Source organism: Podarcis pityusensis (assembly GCF_964106645.2).
Source record: "Podarcis pityusensis genome assembly, chromosome: 2".
Taxonomy (NCBI): Eukaryota; Metazoa; Chordata; class Lepidosauria; order Squamata; family Lacertidae; genus Podarcis; species Podarcis pityusensis.
Genome location: NC_138029.1, coordinates 59,840,682 through 59,861,454, shown reverse-complemented (window position 1 = coordinate 59,861,454; position 20,773 = coordinate 59,840,682). Strand labels below are relative to the sequence as shown.

At 43.9% G+C, this 20,773-nt stretch overlaps 1 protein-coding gene across 1 annotated transcript; it reads left to right on the top strand.

The window, feature by feature from the left end:
• Positions 1-1,094: 1,094 nt before the first annotated feature.
• Positions 1,095-3,373, top strand: NEUROG1 (neurogenin 1). The gene is made up of 2 exons (XM_080997320.1): positions 1,095-1,269; positions 1,725-3,373. Exon 2 carries the CDS (start codon positions 1,726-1,728, stop codon positions 2,407-2,409), a length of 684 nt encoding a protein of 227 aa, XP_080853446.1. The 5' UTR covers positions 1,095-1,269; position 1,725; the 3' UTR covers positions 2,410-3,373.
• The last annotated feature ends 17,400 nt before the right edge of the window (positions 3,374-20,773 follow it).

The following is a 20,773-nucleotide window of genomic DNA, read 5'->3' as shown; positions in this document are numbered from 1 at the left end:
CCCAAGATTGTAGATTCAAACCCCACGTTGGGCAAAAGATCCCTTCATTGAGGGGCTGGGCTGGATGACCCACTGGGTCCCTTCCAATTCTTTGGTTCTTTGAATCCCATATAGACTTAAACCGGGACCAAGTGTCAACCGACCAAGTGGGACTGAGTAACCCTGCATAGGACCAGACTTAATCTCTCTCTCTCATCAAATCTGTGTGTTCTACATGCAACAGAGTTCAAACGCGTTCTTTTAGCCAGAAATATATGAAAGCTTTAAATTGAGATGTATTTTGGAGTTTCAGCACTAGGCTGGCTGCCTAAGGGAAGAAGAACTTATATATCAAATCCGCTCCCCGTTCTGCCTCCGGCCTCTTTCTCTGCGGGGTCGGTCGAGAGAAGACAAGAGACCTCAAAACGGAGGTGATTTTTCTTTACCCCGTAAAAGCAGCGAGCATTGTGCCTCCCTGGAAATCTGCGGTGATACTATGTCTCTGCTGATGTCTTCCAGTGATCCCTCGCGCTTTTATTCACGAGGTGACAGAAAAGGTCCCCTCTGAAAGAACTAAGCCCCGCAGGAGAAAAGCGGGGATGGGATGAGGTGGGAGGCGGAGGAAGAACACCCCCCCCCCGCGCATTCCCGCTTGGCGCACCGCGGAATGAATGAATGAATGAATGGCCCCTGGAACCTTCGGCTGCGAGCGCTCGGCCTCGCTCGCCCAGGCTCCTCCGGGGGCTCGCGAAGGCTAATCACTTTGTTCCCATCTCCCTCCCCCTCCCCCTCCCCTTTTAATAGACTAATGAAGCTCAAACAAGTAGGCTTAGCCCAGTGATAGCTCACGTGGCTCCCCGGCAGCTCTCCCTCGCCATTGGCCGGCGGTAATTATAGGCACACTCCCGTGAGAGCCCGGAATCCTCGGCGCATAAATTATGCAAATAGGGGAAAGTGCCGCACGGGGCAGACCTGATGCCTGGATTCATTCATTCATTCCGCCGGAGCTTGCCGGGGGGGGGGGCGCCGGGGGCCAGCCGCGCGAGAGAGGCCCATTGTTTTACGGGGTATATAAGATGTCTGAGGCCAGTCGTGTGCCAAACTCGTTGCTCACACGACTTGATAGCGGCAGAGATCACTTCAGAGACAAGAGGGGTCGCGTGTCCCGCCCGTCGCTTTTCTCCCCGCCGGGATCTCCGAGGAAGAGAGACCTCGGCGCTCTCGCCGTCCTCTCGCTGCTGCACTCGGGGGCTGGGCGCGCGTGGATGTGCGGACGGCCGCCCTGAGCAAGTGAGTAGGAGCGGGGCAGGCAGGCGGGATGGGCGCAGGGGCTGGGCGGGCAGAAGAGGGTGCAGCTCTGCTGGCTGGACACAAACGACAAACTTGAACTTCAGCCCTGAAAGGAAACGACACTGACGCTGGCAGAATAAAAGCGAAACATTTCTTAGTTTCTTTTCTTGAATGGGCTTTTTAAAAAAAAAAAAACAAAAAAAAACCTCACATTCACACGTTATTTGTGTTTGGTGTGGGTTTTAAAAAAAATACTATTTTTTAAAAATTCATTTTTAGTTTTCCTTTTTTCATAGAATTGTAAAAATGAAGGAACCCCAAGGATGATCTGGTCCAACTCTCTGCAATGCATCTCCTTATCTCCTTTTCTCTAGTTCACTTGTGGTTCTGTCTCCACTTTAGAGTTGGTAATAATGGTGCCCCCTTTCTTTTTCTCCTCTTCCTCCTCCTCACAGGATGTCCTCGGCCCTGGAGACCAGTTACTCTGACCTGGAGAGCAGCAGCGACGTGCCCTTTTGCCTCACTGACGACGAAGGCAGCCTCAGCGGCCTACAGGCCCCTTCCCTGGCCGCCCCCAAGCGTCTCGCTTCCCCAGAGCGCGGCCTCGTGAAGGGCGAGGAAGAAAAGGACCGGAAGAGGCGTCGGGGGCGCACCAAGGTCAAGAACGAAGCTGTCCTGCACACTATCAAGAAGACCAGGCGGGTCAAGGCAAATGACCGGGAGAGGAACCGCATGCACAACCTCAACGCGGCCCTCGACGAGCTCAGAAGCGTCCTCCCCACCTTCCCTGACGACACCAAGCTGACCAAGATAGAGACCTTGCGCTTTGCCCACAACTACATCTGGGCCCTCTCTGAGACACTGAGGCTGGCTGATCAGCGCCTCCAGAAACCTTCCAAAGAGATGGTCCTGCCCAGCTTCTTGAGCTCCGCAGACCCGCCCAGCCCTGGCAGTGACGCAGGCTCCTGGATATCCACTGCCTCTCCAGCCACCTCTTCCCTCTCTGCCTGCACTTCGAGCCCTGGCAGCCCAACAACATCAGAAGACTGTTGTTATGGCCATACGGAGAACCTCTTCTCCTTCCGCTGCCTCCACAAAGACTTGTTGCAGAGTACTTCCTGCTTTGTGCAGTACCATTAGACGAGGGCGGTTTGCTCCTTGGGTGGGCAGTGCCCCTTCTCTTAGCATTGCAAAACGATCAGTGCTTGCCCCGGTGGCTTGGCCTGCTTGGGCTCTAGGCTCCCATGAAAACACAGGGTGGGGAGGTGTACTTTGGGCCTCTTCACATCAAAGCAACCTCAGACTAATGTCATCTCCAACCCAAAAAGTCAGTGATGTTAAGAAATGTTCGCATACACACCCAGATGTGTGAACAACATAATGCAGTGTTTAGGCTGGCCTCCAGTTGGCTGTCATGGCATCAAGATCCAGCTCACTAGAAGACTTTGCTCCCTTTGCTAAGATTTTCTTTCTCTCTCCCTGCCCCTGCTTTTTAATTTAATTTTTTTTTTCCTTTGCACTTTTCTGAATGTCACAAATCCCACTTTGTTTCCTTCTTTTTCACTGGCCCTGAGCTCTTGGGCATCAATATGATTTAGAAAAGGGAATAAAAGGGACAGATTTGCTGCTACAGACAAGGTGAAAAGTCAATTTTACAATTTGTAGAACTCTAATGAAGAAAAATGAGCATGAAAATTTGGTTTGAACGCCCTGACAATACAATGAAAAGGCTTAGGGAGGGCTGATTTGGCTGGGTGCACAGGGCCTCCTGCTAGGTACTTAGCTCACAAAATTCTCAATGACTCTAATTGCTGTGGATGGAGCTTTGCTTTTTTCTTGGCAGAGCTCTGAACCCTGACATGATCAGTCCCTAAAGAGGGCAGACAAGGAACTGGGTTCATGCATTATGGATCTTGACCTCTGCTGCTTCTGTCTTGTTTTTGAGTAGGACTAGACACAGAGCATTCACTGACGGGGTCTGATTCTAGCTTAATTTATTCAAGAACTTTCATTCATATGAAAATTGTATTTTTGTACATAAAGAGCTTTATTATTATTATTATGTCTGCATTGTCTTAAAATGAGATGCTGTGCTTTTTATATAAAGAAAATCTTGCTGTAAATAAATGTTGTTTTATACATTTATAATTTGGGTGCATTTGGATTTATCTTTTGTTCCAGAGGTTGTAATTTCATAAAAATGAGCCAGCATTTGTCAGAGGAGGCGATGCATTTTATTAGCGAACAGGAGAAATTGTGTCATGGCACAAACATCTGAAATCAAATTAAAAGCAGTTATCCGGGTAGCAATAAATATACACCATAGAATTCTCTTACATCATCTAAATTTGGACACACACATAAGCTATTAATACTTACAATAAAGCAAATTAAAATTGGTGGCCATGGTTTAGCTCTCAGCATGAGGCTACCTGTGGGGATACACATACTAAAAAACAGAGTTCTCTTTGGTGTAATGAAACATCAGCTGGCAACAGATTTTCAAAGAAAAAGGGATTAAAAGGATCAATAAAAAGTGACAATTATGTAGAAAGTGGGAAGTGACAGGTGGATGCCTTAGAGCAATGGGTTTTTGAAGGCTTTATAGTTTTGCACTTTCTGAAGGGGACCTTTCTTGAAGATTTCAAGCTTTTAATCCTTCCTCTTTAGTTAAATTAAACTTTTTGAAAACTTTGGACTGAGTTTTTACAAGCAACAACTAATCAACATATTGAAATAACATGGAACACATCCCCAAACAAACTTTACATTTCATGCAAACACCTTTCAATTCATGCTTTAGATTATTGCTAATAAAGGTGTTTAAAATGGCTTTTGTTTTCTTAAGCACACAAATTATCTTTTTTTTGCTCCAGTTTGTATTGTGTTTGTTTTCTTCTTCAAGGAATTAAGGGCAGCACGCATGGGAAGCTAGCTCATTTTATCCCCGCAAAAAACCCTTTCAGATAGGTTAGACTAGAGCTTTCCAAACTTTTCATTTTGGTGACCCCCTTTTTGGACATGCATCATTTCGTGACACAGCAATTCAGTTTTACTAGCAAACTCGAGGTTAAGCTAACCCCTTATAAGAGCATTCACACGACACACTGCAGCCAACACAGTAATGTGTCACGACAGTTTGGAAAGCTCTGCCTTTCTGTGTGAAGGGGGCTGTACACCACAGCCATGCTTAATTATATTACACTGATGTCCTGCATTTCCTTGGCTGTGTTTCAATGTAGCCCAAGTGGTTCTTTCCATCTTATCCTCACTACAGCCCTGTGAGGTAGCGTTATACCAATGTTTGTAATCAGCAACCACATGGGTAGGGTAATATGTGTGGTAAGTCAAAATCCAGCTTTTTGGATAAAGTGTTATAATCCTTAACCCCCTTCCCCAGCTGAATCAAAGCCGTGTGTGTGTGTGTGTGTGTGTGTGTGTGTGTGGCTTCATTTTGCTCCCTTGTTGTCCTTGTCTCTCCCCTCCCTGCTGTCAAAATATAAGTCTGAGCTCCCCAGAGAAGAAATATGCTTTCCTTCCTCCTTGTATTACTTCATAACATGGCATTGGTAAATATAAATTCCCAGCCCTAGAGCTGCCTGTTCTTTGGAGCCAGTGTACTGGCAAGGAAATTCACCCCAAAATCTTCCCACTCCATAATGTTCCCACATGGTTGCATCACCCCATGGCAATGCTTTTTCACTGCAAAATGCATCATGATTAACATGAAGAGGAGAAACTGCAGAAAATTAGACCCTGGCTAAGCCTTATGTCTGAATTCTGACCAGTAGTGAATCTTAACTATGGTGAACAAAAGCGAGCCAGTTTCATCAACTATAGCTTAAATATGGTGTATTAAAACTAACCACAGTTAAGATCAACCACGGTTTGTCTGGGTTTTGATGACATGGCAGGCTGTGGTTTATAAAAAAAATGGAAACAAAAGTTTTCAGACTCCTTGTGCTACGCTGAAGGAATGAAAGGGGAGCTCACACGCTCAAAACACTATTCTCAAAGCACTATTCTCTCTATTGTGGCACATGACCCATCAAATGATGGCCTTGGGGGAAGTACGACCATGTGAAAAATCCTTATCAGAGAAGAAATAAAAATAAATAGCTATTTTGGTGGGCACTGCTTTCCTTCCTGAGGCAAGTCAATCTGTGATAGCGTGCAACTTGGGACAAACATGCTCAGTGCACCGGTATGAAAAGAGCTGTTTTGTTCAGCAGAGAAATTGTTCGTACACTGGGTAGAAGCCAAGTTGCTTTGTCTTTGTATATATGTCACTTCATGTGTGAAAAGATTGTCAGGTTGTGATCCGAAGGAGAACAAACAAAGAAACTAAAGTCTGGCCTTAGGGCAGAGAAAATAAATAAAAAATAAAGATGGATTAACCCCTATTTTGAGACCCGCAGAAGTAAACTTATGGACTTGAAAATTATCTTCGCTTTACCTCGTCCATCTTTTCTCCATTTGAATTGTTCTGCTCCCTTCCTTTTAATAGCTGGCGTAGGGTGTGCGAGACAGGATTTGGAGCTCCCATTATACTCTTTGGAAGCGAGTCAGCTCAGCCTTTTGCTTGAGAGCTTATTCCATTTCTATAGCGCAGGGTAAATCCTCTATTTGTGACTCCAGCAAGGGGTCTCTCCAATCCTGCTGTAGGTGCACGTGTCTGGGATAGAACACTGGTTTTTCTTCCCTCTTAAGCCCTCAGGAGACGCACCAGGAAGCAAGTGCCAAAAGCCCCGACTCACATCCTGCTCCAAGGAGAGCACACGGTGCAATTGCAATTCTGAACTGGCAGCTGGCTGCAGCACTGCTGAATATAAACGGGAGCGATCAAATGGATGATTGCTACTGCATGCAAGGAAGCGTGCTGAGATGGCTGTGCCTAAGAATGTTGTTTTAAAACACAGCACCCAGGCCCAGTGCAGTTCAAATAAGGACACTCAACCTGTTAACGCAGAGGAATTGGCACGACCAGCTGCTTCTCTGTCTCTCACACAAATGTCACCCGTAAAATCTATAGGTTGTACACCTGCAGAGTCAAAAAGCCTAAGATTCTGCTCAAAGCTACAGAGATGTCTTGACAGCAAGCCTGCTCTCCCTAACCTCAAACACCCCGTTCGCTAAGATTGTAGTTTTGAAAGACTCCATTGGACAGATTGCAATGGGTCTGCCTATAAAGTATGTCACAAATCAAGAGAGAGGGGAGGAGAGGCTAGCAAAGTTGTAACAAAAGAAGTATTGGGCATTGGCTAAAATGGAAACAAGTGTGACGGCAGGCCTTTTAAGTGTGACATGATTTGTGGGTAACTGCAGTTCAATAATTCTATGAGAGATTTTAGAAACAGTCCGTATGTTTTTGCAAAGTATATTTATGTGATGTTGGAATGTTGTTGATCCAGCATCTTGAGATATTCCTGGATTATTTTCCACATAGTTTGCAAACGTTTGAAATCCACTTGGCATATGAATTTCATGAAAGATTTTTGAAAAATAAGTGTTTGTCTGTTTATTAAATCATCAGTTCAGGTCTTGCAGATATAATAAATGTATCTCAAACACAGATTTGTATAGATGTCTTGATGTATGCAGTCACAATTCATGCCCTTGAAAATTAGGAAAAATTATGTAAAATACCCTTCAGGGACTGAAATTTAGCTTATCTCCATGGAAATGAAAGGTCCTGTAAAGTCACAGGTGACCTAAAACGTACATTTTCAATATCAGAGAATAAACAAAGCATTGAAACATTAAAGATGAGTTGGCAGCTTCAATTAGTACATAACACCGCTGCATATCTCTTGACAGATGTTGGGAGACAGGCACATATTTTTTCTTATTATTTTCATTATCCTTACAGTAACAGTATAAAATGGACTATGAAATAGTATTAAAATGAAAAAGGATCCAGAGCAAAAAAATTAGATATTAGTACAATTAGAAATATTAAAAGAGTTAACAGTACAAAATTTGAAGGCAAGGGAAAGGGAAATTCAACTAAACCGACAGAGATAAGAAACAAACTAAATATGATTAGTAATACAGCAGACTAATTTGAAATGCTAGTAGTGTTTAGAAACATAAAAGAGGTAAAATGTCACACACAACAGCTACATGGTAATGCTACCATACACAGTAAAAAGTTATCCAATTATCAAGACTTGGGCTTTCTGCTATTATCTAGAGATGCAGATTTTTCAGCTGTTTTGCCGTAGTTAGGTTGGCTGCCAGTTTGCTTCTGGGCCCAATTCGTGGTGCTCATTTTATTTCAAGCTTTGCGCAGTCTGGGGCCCTCAAATCTTAATGATCTTGTCTTCCAGTATGGCTCTAAATGAGAATTCTTGTCTGTGTCATCCTTATGACAGGTTTGGACAGCAATAGGGAAGAGTTGGGCTTGCTCGGCAATCGCCTCAAAATTGTGGCACCTCCTTCCAGAAGAAGCCAAGGAAGGCACTTAACTTAAGCGCAGCGGGACTTAATTCTGGGTAGATATGTTTAGGATTGTGTTGTAATCATGGCTGGCTTTTTTGAAGAGGGTGTAAGATTTTTCTCATACAGTAGGCTTTTGAGCGGACAATGGGCTTTCTGTGGTTCTTTGTACATTGGTAGCAGTGCCATGTTGTTGCTGATATCTTTGCTCGTATGTATTGTGCGTACACAAGATCTATATTGAACAATTGGAAAAGGCAATAAAACTTGAGATCCAATTATCTGCAGCCAGCGATCACTGCATGGAATTCTCCATCCAAACTAAAGCAGCAGTTTTAATAGCCAGAAAAATCTCAGCATGAAAATGACAGTTGAATAACTGATATTTCTGTTTGGCAAAAGTCTAGTGCAGAACCAAAATTTCCCACAGGCAACTGAACATAGTCATAATTTGGATTTATAGGATGTTTCTGTTCTGCACACTTTTTAATTGTTGACATACTGCACTGCTCCTTTGTAAAGGAACATCTGTGACGTCTCCCAAGCCTAAAACCAGATCCCATTATTATATACCAAACTCAATACTTCCTACTGCCTGCAAGTTCCCTGCTGCCAACTGGGACATTACTTGAAAAACTAAAGCATCCTTAATGCTGGTATTAAACTCTGAACAATACTTGGATTTCCACAACTAACAAGAGCATCTCTATAATAAGGGATCTCATTGAATGGTAATCTGCTATAGATTTGATTTAATGTCGACTTTCTCTGAAAGCCTACCTTGGTACCTGCGAGCACATGAAAGGTAATACTATAATTATAGATCTCAGTCACTCTAATGAACCATTAAGATTGATTTGTATACGGGGAAGAGATTATAAAGGCAGAAGCAGGTGAGAATTAAAATGTTCAGCGTGAAGCCCTTTCTCACTGGGGGCTTGTGAAATCCAAAATAAATCATTTGGAGGATTAAAGCAACCATGATGACAAATTTCACTGATTTTAAAGGCAGTGTGAGAAATGCAAAAAGCAGCGTCATTCAATTTTTGTATGTTACTCAAGTATATCTGTGAACCAAACATGTTGGTGGGAAGCAAGTACGATGGGTGGTCACCACAAAATGGACTGGGCTGGAGTCCAGCTTAGGTTTAATGCCAGTGCCTGCAAGTGGTTGCATGGGAAGCTTCCTTCAGCAGGTACAATCTGATTATTTCCTGATCGAAGAGAAGAGGAGAATAAAGGTAAAGGTAAAGGGACCACTGACCATTAGGTCCAGTTGTGACCAACTCTGGGGTTGCGGCGCTCATCTCGTTTTATTGGCCGAGGGAGCTGGCGTACAGCTTCTGGGTCATGTGGCCAGCATGACTAAGCCGCTTCTGGTGAACCAGAGCAGCGCACGGAAACGCCGTTTACCTTCCCGCCGGAGCGGTACCTATTTATGTGCTTGCACTTTGACGTGCTTTCAAACAGCTAGGTTGGCAGGAGCTGGGACTGAGCAACGGGAGCTCACCCCGTCGCGGGGATCCGAACCGCCGACCTTCTGATCGGCAAGTCCTAGGCTCTGTAGTTTAACCCACAGCACCACCAGCGTCCCAGGAGTGAATAGGAGAATAGGTTGGACCAAAAAGGCTAGGGAAAGAAATGACTTGGAAGAAGAATCCTTTTTCCTTTGGACATGAAGGACAAGTGCATTTCTGGCCTCAAGACAGGGCAGTGGCAATGCTGGGTGCCTGAGTTTGGCCACACAGCCACTGAGAGTCTTCTTTCTTCTTATTTGGCCATCACTTGTAGCCAAGTTTGCCAAGCGTGCCTTCCTCTTAGCATGTTTCTCCCTTTCGTCCTGAGTTCAAGCGTCTTCAAAGCAATTGCGTGGCAAGTCACCTCCCCCAATGAAATGAAGACACGGACACAATGATATAAGGTTAATGGGCGTAAATGGCCACAACTTTATTGATTACGAAAATTGAAGGTATTGGCCTTAGGCATTGGCTCCTATCGACTACCCGGCATGGTGACCGGGAAGGGTTGAACAAGAACCGCGGGAGTCCTGTTGAAGTACGCCAACTAGGATCCCACGGGTGTCACCGCTCGGGGGCGTGCCGGGGGCCCAACCTCGCAAGGCTTCGGACAAGGCCACGCCCCCCGGAGTCCTCTACCGGACTACCCATTCACATTGGGGGAAGGTGATGGCGCTTCCTTCCCCCCCTCCATTTGTCTAACAATTGCCCCATGCCAATGCCTAACCGCCAATGCCGAGAAAGTTGTGACGATTGCTACGAGGTAGGCGAAAAAACCAAAAGGCAGGAAATTGCGCCAACTTGGAAAAATTCCTACCAGGCCCCTTGCGGCGACCAACCGGAGTCCATAGCAAGGCCAAGTCTAGCTAATCTAAGGGTGGGTGGGGTGGGAAAACCGCTCAACAGCTGGGGCAAGGGGAAAAGAGGGCGGTCCCCGGGCGTGCCTGGCCCTAAATAGCCCGGGCCACGCCTCCCCCGCCCGCCGATTGGCGGGCTGGGTGGCAGACACGCCCGGGGATTCCCCCAAGTCTCGCGGGGGCAAGGGAAGCCCCCGCGGAAGTGGGAGGAGGATCCTGCCCGCAACACCCTCTCCGCTGCAGGGGCGGAAAGGGCTTTGGAGCGCTCGCAGGCTAATGTTTTCCAGTTGTTGGCCACTGAGGGTAAATGGTAGCTAATGGATGCCTTTTGGCACCCAGGCATTTTAGCTGACAGGTGTCATGTTGACACACCACATCTAGTACTCATGGTAGTACCTCCATCGTAAACTCACACAGGCTGGATTAGCACATTTATGGATTAGCACATTAACAACATTGAGGGCTAAAATGAAGAATAGGAAAAATGAAGAAGGAAAACAGACTTACATGGTTTCAGTGCTTTTGATCAAGATGGGACTTTTATTTTTTTAATGATTATGGTATTATTCAACAAAATGACTTTTTGGAGAGCTACACATAGCCCACTTAAGCTAATTGATCAATGGCTGTTTAATGTTAATTAATTAGAAGTGCACACTGACTGGAGCAAAACATCTTATTAGTCAAAAGATTTAGGGCAGGGATCCTAAAGCTGTCAGAGAGGCAGCTTTTTCTGCAGTTGCTCCATCTACCAGCACTTTCCAAGGTTGAGAAGGTCAATGGGCGAGACAGCAGAACCCAATTCACAAAAGCATCCATTTTGCTTGCACATGTACAAATATCGTATGTGCTAAGGCACACATCTAAAGTTTGCGCTAGTTGCCTTTGGTGAGTGTAGGTACTGCATGTATGATGTGTGTGTGTGCATGCACACATGCAGTAGGGGTATGTGTGGCATGTACATGTGGTGCGGGTGTTGTGTCTGGGTGTAGGGCATGTGTGGGACAATTGCCCTTGACTACCCCTGACATTTGGTCCTCAGAGGGTTGGCCATCTTTGAGCGTGGCCCTCAGAATGAAGCACCTTGCAGAAGTTAAGCTATGCTGAGATGAGTCTAAATAAAGAGATTTTAAAAGATATTCTTATTTCTACTTATGTGCAGTTTTTTTTTTACCCTCATAAATCTATGACTGATCGTGTCAGAGTATATTTTTCCAAATGGGGATTTGTTAGCCTGCCTAACACTTTGCTATGTTATTTCTTGGCTTATAGCATACTTAGCATTCCAGATGGAGGCTACAGGACATTACACTCCGAAAAAGGGCACTGAGGGCTAGCTCAAAGCAATCTCAGCCTATTATTGAACAATATGATATGTTGCACAAATAATGGATTATGCTCAATTGGTATTAGTTAATAGTCCCCGTTTGTGTAAACAAATAGCTTATTTCACTTAATATGGTGTTTCTGTTTAGAGCCTTTCTCCCACATTCTGCATTGGCTCCCAGTACGTTTCTGGGCACAATTCAAAGTGTTGGTGATGACCTTTAAAGCCCTAAACGGCCTTGGTCCTGTATACCTGAAGAAGCGTCTCCACTCCCATCATTCAGCCCGGACACTGAGGTCCAGCTCTGAGGGCCTTCTGGCGGTTCCCTCGCTGCGAGAAGCCAAGTTACAGGGAACCAGGCAGAGGGCCTTCTCAGTAGTGGTGCCCACCCTGTGGAATGCCCGCCCATCAGATGTCAAGGAAATAAACAACTACCTGACTTTTAGAAGACATCTGAATGCAGCCCTGTTTAGGGAAGTTTTTAATGTTTGATGTTTTATTGTGTTTTTAATATTCTGTTGGGAGCCACCCAAATATTATTATTATTATTATTATTATTATTATTATTATTATTATTCACTAAATGACAAGCAAACAGAGCGATTGCAAGAAGCAAACAGGTAGCACAGCCCCTGTCCCTTCTGTTATGGGGGTATGGTCTATGGTCACATATTCAACCTCCCATGGATATTCTTGCTGGGATGGAGGCAGAGGCTTTAACTATGGAAAGGTGGCATACAAATAAAATTATGTATGTATGTACATTTCCTCCCTACCACATACCCACATCCCTATTGGGCTGGGATGAGGCTTTAGCTCACAGGGTGTGGGCTTTCGTGCACACCTGAGCCTTGCTTACCTCAGTCTATTTTGTTCTTCTTAGCAATTTGTGTTTATCCATTTATATCACCTGTGGACAACACTGAAAACATATCTGTTTACACACACATTTACACATCTGCATGGCATTATCATCATCATCATCATCATCATCATCATCATCATTATTATTAAAATTTGTATACCACCCTAAACCCATTGGTCTCAGGGAGGTTCACAACATACGTAAAGTTACAATACGAAAAGCACAAAATACATAATACATAATAAAAACAATTAAAACAGTTAACAATACTTATGTATACAAACTAATAAAAATGCATCCCCCCAACAAAAGCCCCCTAAACAATGCTCCCAGCCCATAAATACAAATACAAAATAACATATAATATTTTTAAAAAAAATAATATCCCCTGTCATATTTTCACATAGTCATAGATGGACTGGCTCAGCTACATACATATCCATTCTCTCTCAGACACCCACATGCAGGTGCTAAAATATTTTCAGCTGTGTTTAAGTGCTTTGTTCAATTAAGGAGAAGCTCTCGATACAAGTTCCTTGGATTTTGATTTAGAATGTATATATCATACACCATTACTCTTCTTCACAAACAAAACCTATTTTCCTCACAGGGCTGTCTTTACCTGGGGGTGTGGGGCACCCAGGCGCCAAACTCTGGGGTGCTCCAGGCGCCCACTGCTGAAGCCGCCTAAGCTCTTAACTATCTACCTGTTATGAAATAATAAATAATTTTGATCAAGCTAGAAAAACAAAATACCTATATACCTAGGTATTACCAAAATGTATACCTAATACAAAGGACTTTCGACTTTGTGCGCTCTTTTAACAAAGACACTTTGCGCTACTTGGGGGTGCTGGGCAGATCTTTGCCCCCCGGCGACGCATATGCTAAAGACACCGCTGTTTCCTCATATATATTTTTTCTCATTTTCAAAAGTATCAGGACTTGCTTCAGACTTGTGTTTCAGGCTTGGGGTGAAATTTCCCCTGTCGGCGCTTCTGTCTGCCAGGACGGATCTCTCTTCCCTCATTTATCCATTGCTTTCTGGGAGACTAACCAGTTTGCCTGTTTGTTTATCCAGGTCACTGAAGCTTTCAGCAGGTTGAAGGGAAAGGCAAACGAGTCTTTAATCAATTTTTGGACAGTACAATTTCCTCTCCCCTTGTTTGTGGCTCAGCTGGGACTGTCCTTCCCCGAGAAACATCATGTTACCAACCGAGTGACAATGGCTCCTTGATAAGTCAAGTGGCAGCTAATTAGTCCTGAGTGGCTCTCGAGGAGGAGGATCTGTGTTACCTGAATGGCTCTGCATCATCACCTGCGGCACTCTCCATGTCACTTCCTAAATGGGGAGCACTTGTTCAGGCCCTTGGAGACTCAGAGCAGTGTATCGGGTGCATCAGCTTGGCAAAGGGAGCTGTCAATCGAGGCCAGACGGCAGCAGCTGCTCTCATTCAGCCTGAGCCAACAGAGGCACTGTGTGATGTGTGTGCATTTTCTGCTATAGGAACTCCAAGGAGGAATGAGATATAGATCATGGAAATTCTATACACAGCCAGAGTCTAGGAACAAATGGACAGTCCTTTTTATAGGCATACGGTGATAACCTTTGGGATACCGTTGCACCAGCGTGGAACATTAGCACCTAAACCTATCAGATGAGTTGGGAACATTGCATTTACTGCCGATGGGCAAGGAATCGCATTAATGGGTGTAAAAGAGAATGTTTGGAACAAACACATCAGCTTGGGGAAATATCCCACTAAATACAGTGTGTGTACTTTTTTCATCACATGGAAAACTTTCTAAAATTATCTTATTCCTAATGGTACAGGAATGTTAAGGTAGAAAATAAGGCTTTTATTTATTTATTACTCATATTTATATCCTGTCATTAATCTGAAAATCTCAGGCTAGTTAACAACAAAATATAATTAAATAAGAATTAACATGATAATAAAATCACTAAAAATACAAGGAGAAATTTAAAAATACAACATGCCCCAGATATCATTTCAGCTGACATTAGTGTTACCTTAGTACAGTGATACCTCAGGTTACAGACGCTTCAGGTTACAGACACTTCAGGTTACAGACTCCGCTAACCCAGAAATAGTACCTCGGGTTAAGAACTTTGCTTCAGGATGAGAACAGAAATCGCACTGCTGCGGCAGCAGTGGCACAGCAGCGGGAGGTCCCATTAGCTAAAGTAGTACCTCAGGTTAAGAACAGTTTCAGGTTAAGAACAAACTTCCAGAACGAATTAAGTCCTTAACCAGAGGTACCACTGTATTGGCCTCTAAAGCCAAGCTGGCATCTAAATGCCAACATCAAAGCTGTCAGATGGATTCAAAAAGTGAGGAATTCTAAAGATCGGGTGCCACAGCTAAAAAGGCTCACCCTAAGTCACTGTCAAATGTGTAGATTCAAACAGCAGGATATGAAGAATCTTAACTCTCATGCAGAAACATATAGGGGAGACACTCTTTCAGGACGTTATATGCCATCTGTATAAACTTGAACTCAGATTGGAAATATATTGGCAGTCATTTTGAGTTTTCAGGGTCCCATTAACAGCTCCACTCCAAAGATGAGCCACGACATTTTGCACTGCCTGCAATTTTGTATTATCATATTCAAGGGTAGCTTCTTGATGATTATTATTATTACTATTATTATTTACAATAATAATTCAAATACCTAATTTGGTCCATGCGCCAGAGGTTCCCCATGCCTTACAACAATGCCACTCCCATCCAGGACAAACATATCTCATGTTTGGGTCTGACAACCACTGTGTGGTGCTCCAAAGAAATAAAATACATACAAAGGACAAAACTACTTGCCGACTCATAGCCCGAGCCATCAGTTTGCTTTCACTGCAGCAGCTGAAGAAGCAAGCTGATGCCAAAACGGAGTTTTGAAATATTTTTCAAATATTTGACACCCTGGGTTCAAGGCAGCCTGCTGTCAACTACAGTAAGTATAATTCTGCTTCTTATTCTCCTGCACATCTGCACTCTGACACCATCAGCTCATTTTCGTTCTCCAGCAATGATTTGGACTTCCTTGATGTTGAAGGAATGCCCAGGAATGCTCTACAGCTCCTCTTAATCATTAAGAATAACATAATATAAAGTTTAGCTCAGGTATGGACAGATCAGGATCCCCCCACCCCACCCAAATGGCATGCACATTGACAATTTTGACGTAAGATCAGAAACAGAAATAGTAACTGTTAGGGGTGTGCTTTGGCTCTGGGCATACCCCAGATAATGGAGTGACTGGGGAAATTCAGGTCACGATCTCTTGTTCCTGAGTCTGATCACACCATTAATAAGGCAACTTAAGATCATACTTCCAAAGTGTTCTGTGATTTCATTTTTTTGAAAAGGTTAATCACACCTCCCTCCACTCCAAGAAACAGAATGAAGCTGACTGGGGAAACATTCAGATTTTCAATAAGGCAGTGGTGTCCAAACTTTTTTCAAAGAGGGCCAGATTTGATGAAGTGAAGGGCCGTGAGGGCCGACCAAAGGGCCAACCAAAGTGGTTAGCCTTTTTTTAAGGATTGGAGTTGTTGAGCTTTTTTAAGGATTTTACCCCAGGAAATAAATAAGCTGCCTCAGGGGCCGGATTAAACTGACCGGCAGGCCAGATTAGGCCTCCGAAACAGACTTTGGATATGCCCGCAATAAGGCAAAGGGTGAAAATGAGAATTGAGGGTAGAGCAGTATGTAGTGTGAATCTTTCCATTTGATTACGATGTTTAGCTTATAATCACAGTGAGTTATTTTCTAAGGCCCATCAGAATAATTTGGGGGAGAGAAGTGTAAGTAAATAGAAAGAGTTGTTCTTCACAAGAGCTTTCAGTTTCCACTGAGTCTTGGCTGTGAGAGCAGAATGCAAGTTGCTTCTTTCCCAATTATTATTTTTTCTAACAAAGAATTAAAAATCACAGCTCTCTCCTTTTTCTTCACAGACCATCCATCCAGGAAGTTGAGGGGAAAAATAACAGTGACCTCCCTAGTTTTTTATTTTAAAAAGGGGAAATCCTCTAGCCAGTAGCTCCTGGACCTATCTGTCTCAACTTTGGCAGGCAACATTCCCTCAGAAGAGGTGAGCGTGTTTCCAATTTGAATCCAATTCTGTCAGAAAACAAAAAAAGTTAAATTTGGCAGACCTAATCCTCTCTGGAGGGACTCCTTTGGCTGAAAAAAAATCATCCACTTATGTGGCTATAGTTATGGCCATTTTAGATTTCCCATTGTAGTCAATGGGGGTGAAACAAAGCTTCAGATTTGACAGGTCAGATTTGGATTCAGATAACAAATCAAACCAGACAACAGTGTGGCTCTGAAAGAGATCAAGCTACGCCTGCATGCTATAGATACCAGGTGAATTGCGTGGTCGCTGCCCAGTACTAGTAACTGTGGATATTCTTTTGATCCAATGTTTCCTTTTCCAAAATCCTCTACCAACAAGCCCAGTGGAGCCAGGCAAGGAGGCCTCCAGTTGCCTGCCTAGGGAGCCACGGATGGTGTCAGTGGCATGGCGCACTCTCCTTCTCTTGTGTTGTAAATCAAGGGAGCGCGATGCACACAAGCCTCCTTTTCCAGAGCCATCCGGCGATGGCATATTCCCCCCCCCCTCACTTTTGAAAAAGCTGAATTACTGCCTTTGAGTCCGTGTCTATTTTTCTCCAAAGTTACCATGAAGGGGGGGGGGGGAGTATAAATCAGACTTTTAAGTGAGCCTGGCACTTGGTTCACAAAAAAAAAAAAAGAGGGGGCTGGGCAAGAGAGGTAAAGCCATAATGTAAAATAGTTAAAAGCTTATTAGAGCTGTTCGGGGCAGTATGATTTCCACTTTGTTTCAGAACACCCTGAGCTCATCCTTTCATGCCATTGTGAAGGCAGCAATTCAAATCTCCCTTTGTCCGTATGAATGGCCCCTCTCAAAGCTCCTTTATGCCAACATATTCCCTACAGGCATATGCCCTTTAGCTCTATTACTGATTTACCCCAAGTATTCAACCTAGTACCTTCTGCGTTTCTTTCTCTCCCCCCCCCTTCTTTCTTTTACTTACCAAAGTTCCAAATGACACGAGCACAACATCACCCGCCCCCCCCCATGTTCCCTCAGATGTGTAGCCTGGTGGGATGCCTCTGCCTGCCTTACAGAAGGGGGCAGAAAACATCTCCCCCACTCCCCCCACCCCACTGCTTTTAAGTACAAATGACTTAACAAGGACATCTTCTGCACCCTCTTCTGGCCCCCTCTCTTTGCCCCCCCTCCAACTCCAGCCTATGCCTTCCACTAGTCACTCAGCAGCAGCCTTTTCAGGGGAGGGGGCAATTTGAAGGGGGAAACTCCAAGTGGGCCTATTACCTCTACTTACTCTAATGAGGCTGGCTTTAGAGAGCGATTCAGAGGTTCTGAAAGGCCAGAGTTGCATTGTGTCATGTTTTTGCAGAGACATTTGCATCTGTTTGTGCTTCGGAAGACAGCAGTGGATGCTTTCAAGGCAGCAAAGCCGCCCATTTGCAAGCCTCCATCGCGCACGCACCCCCTCCTCTTACGCCCAGCTCTTCTTGGTATTAAACTTAAATTATGCAGCTGGGGCAGAGCTTAGGTATGTGAAGCTCAAGCTGGAATGGAAGGAGGGAGGGAGGGAAGGAGGGGGAGGCTTCAAAGATTTTAAAGCATTCTTTCCTGATCCAAATTTTAAACAATTGCTGTTAACAGCGCAACTTTGGGCATAAAATCTCCTAACTAGATTAAACCCAGATGACACAAGGGGGGAGAAAAAGAAAACACATGCCCAAAGAAAAGGAGCCCTCAGCATTCAAGTAAACGGTGGGCACCCTAACAGGATAGAAAGTGTGAAATCCATGCAGAGGTTGAGTGAATGGATGGAAACTCAACCCATTCTTTCAGACGCATATGGCCTTGACCATTTGATTCTAGATTCATTGAGCTGATCAGCTGGGAATAAGGAGAGAGAGCACAACACACACACACACACACACACACACACAATGTGCTTGTCTATTAAGCAAGTTCTATGCAAGATAAATGGACACATCAAGTTTGGTTATGTAAAAGTCATAATAAATAGTCAAACATTATGTACTGTTAAATATAGCTGTGGGTCCCCTTTGCTACTGGGTCAGATTTATAATTAACAGCACCGCACCTTTTCACACAATCCACAATGAAATCCACAGTAAGACCTCAAAGGGAAGGAGAGGGGCAGAAACAAATGGGTTAATCGGGATACACAAAAGTAAGAAAGGGAAAGTAGGTGGGATTACAGGAGGTATTTAGGAGCCACTTTGGGAGATTCCCTCTCTCTCTCCCCCCCCCCCTTGAAAAAAAAATCTTTTTTTTTTAGGATGCTGGATTGTTTTAAAGCCACTTGCCATGGTGGGGCTGTTGGTGGGGATACACAAAAGAGCTCATACTGATCTATTCTTACATTGCCCCTGGTTACGTGTAAGGGAGCACTGTGGGTGGATTAACCTGGGGTGGAGGAGAAAATAACGAACATTTTTTTAAAAAAATGTTCCTTATGAAAGACACTGCTTCCTCTGCAGTCGAAGGAAGGAAGGAAGGAAGGAAGGAAGGAAGGAAGGAAGGAAGGATTTCTGTGATTCCTATTTCAGGATTCAGGTATCTTGAGTCAGCACGAAGCATAACATAAAATAAAAAAACAGGCAACGATCAGACAAGCAAAGAGAGAGAACAAATGGATCCAACTGATTTCTGAATTTACCACAGCCAGGGGAAGAATACAATCAAGGAGTGTGTTTATTCAAACACAAGTGTCTTGTGTTTGAATAAATCAGTTCTGTTCAGTTTGTGGATTCCATCTTGCCCCGCCTGCCAACCACATCCTGAAAAATGTTGATGCATAAACATAAGAGATTCTAATTATTCTGAGAGTCTAGTGGTAATTTAACTACAGTGCAGTCCTACATACAACTACTCAGAAATATGTGCCACTGAATTCAATGGGAGGCATGTATTCAACAATGTGCATAAAGCCTTTGAGACAGTTGAGTCCTTTAAAAACAACAGGCTACCATGAAACATGCAACCTTGTCAAGGGTACAGGGGTACGACACAGAATACAGTTGAAACTATGAGGCAGTAGCTCAGTGTGGGAAAGAAGTTGAGAAGGAATTCAGTCTAGGAGACCCAAAACTTTGTAGAAAACTAGAGTATTTTCAATAGCCAAAACTAATCAGAAACACAGTTCAAAATCTGCTTAAAGACAATAGTAACAGTTCCTATTATATTCAGCATACTTCAGAATGTTCTCTCTTTATTCATGGTTCTCTCCTGAAAAATATCAGTAAGTGATTTTGAGCATGTTCAAAGGGCATTTCCTACACTATAATTTGAGAAGAGATGAGTGGTTTCCAAGCAATTTGACTATCATTCATTTTAGAAATTAACCTCTCGTTGTATGGAAAGGGGATTTTTTTATTGGGGGGGATAAGACATCTGCAGTACCCCTTTCAGTTTGGATTGGGCTCTCCCAGCCCCCTGGATGTACTCCAGACTCTAATAAACCACTGGTCATATTGCATATTTGCTAAATGCCTAACTGTGAGGGAGATGATGGCTGGGGCTGTGACAGACACATGACGTGCACTTTAATTCTGATGGAAGTGAGAGTGGAAGTTGATATGTAAAATGGTGGAAGCATGCAATGTTTACCCCCGTTATTCTTTCACTGAACACAGTCTCAAGACTGTGTTCAACAATACTAAGATACAGATCAAAACAGGAAGAAAATGTAACTGAAAAGCTAGGGCAGAGTTAAAACTGTAACATAGATTATGAATGCATCCTGACGTAAGGTCTCAGGGGCCTTTGGCAAGGTGGAAACGAAACCAGTCTTTTTTATTATTATTTTGAGTTATAATTGAATTAGGGCTGCAAAGGCTAGATTCTTCCTTGCAGTAGTGCTGAGCTTTGTGCTCTCTGTGTGTGTGTCTCTGAATGTGTATCTCCCTCTCTATAGTTTTCCCTGTTCCTGGGACAGGACTTTCCCCCCCTGTTTCATTTTGTTTCTTTTCAGAACACACCATGTTTGTGTTCTTCTTTCTTTGGCACACAAAAGCCCTCTCCATTTCTTAGGACTGTGGTCACACACCCTTCAGATCTTCACAGAGGGAAGATGTGGGGGTCAAAGGTCAGCCCAGGGCATTGGTAGGAGACAAAGTCCCTTCAGCTGCTAATGTAAGCTGCGATAACAGTCTTCTCAAAGCGCATCCACTTGAGACCATCTACAAGACACTCAGACCTTTCTAAGAGCTTATAATGTTGACTCTTCTGTCATGAGATCCAGCTTCAGCATAAACCCCGAAGGTATGAGGAAAAACTTCGAAAGAATTCATTCAGAAACACCCAATCTCTTGCTGTCATTCACCGTGAAAGTTAAAATATGCCACAAGGGCAGTGCCGGATTTACGTACAGTGGTACCTC

Excerpts from the sequence above, each read along its gene's own strand:
- NEUROG1 (XM_080997320.1), top strand. The coding sequence starts at position 1,726 with ATGTCCTCGGCCCTGGAGACCAGTTACTCTGACCTGGAGAGCAGCAGC.